The sequence below is a fragment of the Morus notabilis genome, unplaced genomic scaffold, assembly GCF_000414095.1.
Source record: "Morus notabilis unplaced genomic scaffold, ASM41409v2 Scaffold751, whole genome shotgun sequence".
NCBI lineage: Eukaryota > Viridiplantae > Streptophyta > Magnoliopsida > Rosales > Moraceae > Morus > Morus notabilis.
The window spans coordinates 215618-221524 of NW_010366875.1; the positions used below are offsets into that span (position 1 = coordinate 215618).

At 36.7% G+C, this 5907-nt stretch overlaps 1 protein-coding gene across 1 annotated transcript; it reads right to left on the reverse strand.

Annotated features, from left to right (window-relative positions):
- Positions 1-258: 258 nt before the first annotated feature.
- LOC21398669 lies at positions 259-3385 on the reverse strand. Its single transcript, XM_024174260.1, has 5 exons — positions 3029-3385; positions 2298-2337; positions 2051-2211; positions 1311-1964; positions 259-657 (listed from the first exon to the last, which is right to left on the reverse strand). Exons 1-5 carry the CDS (start codon positions 3233-3235, stop codon positions 418-420), a joined length of 1302 nt encoding a protein of 433 aa, XP_024030028.1. The 5' UTR covers positions 3236-3385; the 3' UTR covers positions 259-417.
- Positions 3386-5907: the final 2522 nt, after the last annotated feature.

Below are 5907 nucleotides of genomic sequence, written 5' to 3' on the forward strand. Positions count from 1 at the left end.
TTAATCTTGATTGAGATGATTTTTTTTATGCGTTGACAACGAAAAAACGAATAAAACCCAATCCATATACCCTATTAAAAATTTTCATCACTATTGAATTTTTATTAAAATACTATATAAATACAAATTCAAGTTTTGACTCACTCAAACACAAATTTAAAAAGATTTTTATCTCAAACCATAACTCAAATGTACACAACCAAACACACACTCAAGTTACAACTTCAACTCAAGTTATAACTCAAACTTAACTTAAGATCTTCATTCAAGAATGCATAACTCAAAAATGCAAAAGAACAACCCCTAAGAATACATCAACCTCCTGTGCTAAGCCAATTGAAAATTTTGGACAACACAACATTTGCAGGCTAGAGATAATTTGAGGTTTTTCTTCCCTTTTGTCTGACAATTGAGATGCTAGAACAGCCCGAAATTAGTCAGAAACCTCTGCAGAGTTTTACGGCCCCATTGATGATCATTGCTCATGATATTATCGCCTTCTGGCTCAGAGTCGGACCGCTCTTCATTGTTAGAACTATGAGGTTTTTGTTGCAATTCATTATCAACCTTCTCTTCCTCGTCATTGTTGAACACGTCATTAGTCATTTCTTTTTCGGACAGGTGACTCTCCGGTTCTTGCTTCTCATCCAGCGGAATCTATAGATTTGAGTTCATGTAAAACGAGTTAAACAAAATGTCAGTAATGACATCAAGAAGATAGGAAGTTTAAGATAATATCGAAGAATAGTCTGATGCCTTAAACAAAGAAATGGACATGAGTTTCATGCAATGTCTTTAGCTCTTATTGCCATGAGTTTCATGCATCACAAAGTGCATCTTAGACTTTAGGTCAGGAATCTGATTTTCAGGATCGGCAGTGGAAAAGACAAAAAAGGAAATATGAAATGCTCAAGGAAATACTTTGGTAGTATATGTCAAGTTTATTCTTTCTTGAGGCATTTCAAGTTCGACGTGAAACTGAGAAAAGCTGATTGCTTATGGCTTGCATTTCGCATTCAATAAAGGATTACAATATTGCAAAAGGAATCATACTTTTGAGAAAAAGACTTGACTTGCCATACATCATTTCAGTAAATGAACTATTTTCTACTGAAAACATTATTAAATGGAATTCTCTTTGTAGCATAGATGGATTCCAAGAACATAAGAGTTGACACCATCAAATCTCAGAGACTTTGGACAAGTAACAGTTTCTGGGAACTGAAAGGAGTATTATTTTAGACCAAGAGAGGCTAGTTCAAGAAGAGAACACAAGGAAATTAAGAACTTCACACCCATCAAGCATTTACCTCTGGCAAATTATGATCCTTATCTTCAAATGCTTTAACAGATTCGTCAAAGGAAATCCTATTCTCAACCTGATCATGCTTTTCTTCTTCGTTTGGCATTGATGGTGCCGGAGTCAAGCCAGGAACCAGGACAGGTTCTCCTTCGTGGTCGACTAGGTTTGTGCTCACCAGATTCATGATCGTTGCATCTCTACCATTGTTTTCTAAAATTTCATCCACTATCGTAACACTGTTGTTCAAAATAACAGTGAAATTCTCATTTGTAGAATCAACTCTCTTTTCACTGAGCACTTGAGAACTAAGATTCGGTATGGGGTCATTCTTTGTGTAACTTATATCATCTGCAACGAGAGTTTTCGGCTTCTCAATTGGTTCTACTAATGGTATATCTGCTTGATTTGAATCCTTGTTAACTATTGCTAATTCACTGTGATCTTCAATAACTAATTTCCCTTGGTTCTCCTTTTTGTCAGCAGCTTGTTCTTCCTCACTTACTGTCTGAAGTTCAGCATTTTCCCAATCTTCAGAGACAGTGATTGTGTTCTTTGTTTCCCAAGTCTGAAAAACTCGATTGGGACCTGGTTGCCACACGATTTCCCCAGTGCTGTCCTTAAGTATGAACTTGAACTGGATTGACTTTCCAACAGGTATATCCTATTTTTAAATCCAAAGCAAAAACCACATTAATTATTGTCTGCAAAATTTGTATATGCTATGTTCCTTTCTAAAGTTCAACTCACCAGCTCAACAGTCCACACATGCCCTTCGGACCAGTTTAATGGCACCGCGCTCTCTGGGTCCCACAAACCAAACATAGGGTCATCCCCCACAATGAGAAATTGCTCGCCAAACACGCATTCTTTCAGCAAATGGAATTTGACATGAACCGTTTTTGATTGATCTGCAAAACAGAGAAGTGGCACTAAGATAAAGAATTCAGAATAAAGACTGCGAAAGAACAAAAAATTAATCGAAGTATGAACGTACATATTTCCTCAGTTTGAGCATTTTCTGTCCCGAAATCTACCTGAAATCAGAGCAGGACTATCAGTACCAACAAGATCATCTACCGCTAAATTACTTGCATTATAAGTTAACATTGATGATTATTAATATTATTAATTTTCCCCTTTTGGGTGGGGAGTTGAACATGGAAATCTCATTAAAATCTAGAAGAAAGAAAGCCATCTGCCCTTTAGACTTCTAGTCTTTTTTCAAAACACGGTGAAAGAAACTTGCTTCAACAAAGGGCAAAGATAAAAGAAAGAAATTAACATGCTTTGAGAAAGCCTTCCAGCAAACCAATAAAGGTTCTTTTATTCCATTCTTGATCTTCAATTAAATAAAAGAAAGATAACAAGAATAAGAAAGCAAAAACCACTAGATTTTTGTTCCAGTAAAATGCCAGTGAATTAATCCCCCAAAAAAATTGTTGATTAGATTCTAAACACACGGAAAAAGACAATCCAAACCCCGCCAAGAATTAAGAGAGACAGCATTAACAGTCAAAAGTAACGTGACAAAAAAAAAACCAAAAATGGAAAATAACCCACAAAATTAATAACAGGGAAATCAACAAATGATCATAAATTCTTGAAATAAAGAAAAAAGAAAAAGCGACATGTACTGGGTGTTTACAAAACAATTAAACTTAAATTCATCAATTCAATAAAAGTACTGTGTTTACTAAGAGAAGAAGAATTAGAGAGATAAAATACCTGGGTTTTAGATGAGAGACAAAAAACCGGGTAAATAACAGCCTTTCTCTGTTTGACGAAAACCGAATTTAAGAACCCAAAACCAGAAACTTTCCTATTACTCCGCAGAAAACAGTTCTCGAATGATCTTCTCACAAACATAGAAGAAGAACAGCAACTTCCTCTCTCCAAGCCGACCCTGCAACTCGGGCTCGTTAGGGCTTTCATAACTCGGCCGACTCAGTAGTAACTCACTCGAAATCGTTTTGTGGCTTTTTTTTTCCCAGTTTTTAACAGGTTGTTTTTTTCTCTGTTTTCTGTGTAGTGACTACTGAATGTGAACCAAGTGTAGTCTGTTCTTGTGGTTGGTAATCGAATTAATTAGTTATGTAGTGGTGCGGTCCTCAGGAGCTAACGAGACAGATATGGTGTCACGCGGTGACAAGACACGTAATCCGTGAACCTTGAACTGAATTGAATTATGAATCCTTTCACTGTTGGAATTATGATTCGTACCTGATTCGAATCATGGTTCATAATTTGTTATAATATTTTCTCTCATAAAAAATATACGTAAATTAAAAATAGTTTTAATCTCATGATTCTAATCCATAAACTAAACGTCTTCTAACAACTCTGTCACGCCCTAAAATAGGGATTAATGATACGCGAGTTCGTTTAGAAGTTAAACACGATTAGAAAAGTAATTAAACATTTAGAAACATAATAATCAAAATCAAAGATAAATTATTAAAAAAATTTCTAAATAAGCCCCACATTTTACTGAAATTAAATTACAAGAAAGTGATGAGAACTTTCACACTTTCTGATAAAAGAGGGTTAAAAACTGAACCTATGGCATCATTCAGAGCTTCACCCACAGGATATACAATATTGTACATACATGAACATATCAATAACATTACAGACATCAACCACAGTTTAAAAATCTAAAATTCAGAGTTTCAGAATTTACAATTCTTACATTTGTATACCAAGATAAAGAATACAATCCTCACTTAATCGGGCGGTAGCAATTAATTCAGCTACTCTGCGCTGCTTCTAGCATCGCCTGAGAGGGTTTAATATTTATAGAAACAAATAAAACATGAGCGGAAGGCCCAATAGGATGTATTTTGAAATAAATTTTTATAAACAAGTAAATAAATGAATAAGCAAGTAAATAAATAAATAAATATATTTGGTTCCAACATAACAGCCAGAATCTCACATCCTTTTTCTGAAAGGAAATATAAATTGAAAATTCTGTATTACAGGCATCAGTAAGTAATTTATCCTCTGATAAATTACTTACACAGCCATAAGTACAAGCCTTATCACCATCGTAGTGTCCCGGTCTGGGTTTCGGGTTCTGTCCCAAGGATATGATCTCCATATCCTATCTAGGCCATCAATAGGGTTACCGGTTTGCAAGATATCTTATCTTAAGAAATCATTCATTAAAACTCTGAAATAGTTCATTATAATTCCAATAGCTAAAATTAAGCTATTGTGTTAAAATGCTTTTGTTTCACAAATATGTCCTTTCTTTAAAATCTTTGCAAGGTCAAAACTCTTTTAAAAACAGGCTGTCAAAGAAATGATAAGAAATCCTACCTCTTAAGCACCAAATATGTGGCTAGCGTTACGCTATCCTAGCATCCGCTTCCTTGAAGCCTTCAATTCGATTCTTGAACTATCATTAATACAAAACAACGCTTTAGGATTCATTTTCCATTCCTAAAGTAAATTGATCTCAAGTATACACTTCGATTTCCTACTAGTGTGCCTTAATTCAATTCCAAGTTTCATAAATCATTTCATGTTTCAAATCATCATCTCAAGGGTTTTGATTTTAAAACATGGATTAAAGATGCTAATCCATCTTCTTTAGGCCCCTAAATGAAGCTAATTTGGGTTCTCTTTGAAAATCAAGGTCAAAACAGGGTTTCAAAACAACTCAGCCTCGTTTCCTCAGTCAACCGGGCGACCAGTGACATAGAGGTGCATCACCACCGGTCGGCCAATGGTGTGCTAACCGGTCGACTGCATAAGTCGGCCGGTGGAGATCAGTAGGGCGAGAAAACTCGCCGAATCAGTTCAAAAACTGTCACGCCCCCCAAACGGGGTGGGTGACGTGGAGCTCGATTAGGGATTAATAAAACAGATTCCCTTTTGTTTTAGTTTTTTATTTTTATTTTTCTTCTAAATTGATTTTTTGCTATTTTTTGTCGAGCCGACCACACCTCTGGGCGCCCGAGCCGACCGACAGGCTGAGGGCAATGGAAACAATCTGTGTAAAACAAAGCTGTGACCTATGCCCCAAAAGGGAGGGAGAGAGAGAGATCTCTCGTCAGGTTGGGTATTGTCGCCGGAGGGGTAGTCGTGCCCCCGATGGACCTAGGGTGGAAACGCCCCCCGGATTACTCACGGGCAGCGTGAGGAACCGGGTTAAAAAAAGTCGCGATCAGAAGGGCCCCACACTTAACTGCATTAAAATATACATGAATTACATAATCCAGGAGCCTCTGACACACAGGGCTCCACCCCACAGGACATACAGTATCGTACATACATGCACATGTAAATAATCAATTACAATAGACATCATCCACAGTCTAGTAAATCCAAATGTCATTTATTACAAATTCTTACATATTCCTTACAATTTATGTCAGAGGATGAACACAATCCTCACTTGATCGTTCCGTAGCACCACTCAGCTACTCCCGCTACTGTGCCCCGCTCCTAGAGTCTCCTGGGAGGGATTTTAGACATTTGAAACATAAAACGTGAGCGAAAGGCCCAGTAGGAAATATTTAAATGAGCGCATGAATAAATGATTGAATACATAAATAAAATAAGACATTCAGTCCCGACAGAACAGCCGGAACGGAACC

Coding starts and splice junctions, on each gene's coding strand:
- LOC21398669 (XM_024174260.1), bottom strand. CDS start 3,235: ATGAAAGCCCTAACGAGCCCGAGTTGCAGGGTCGGCTTGGAGAGAGGA. Junction 2,212..2,297: donor TGCTCAAACTGAGGAAATAT/GTACGTTCATAC, acceptor TCTGTTTTGCAG/ATCAATCAAAAACGGTTCAT. Junction 1,965..2,050: donor ATGTGTGGACTGTTGAGCTG/GTGAGTTGAACT, acceptor ATTTAAAAATAG/GATATACCTGTTGGAAAGTC.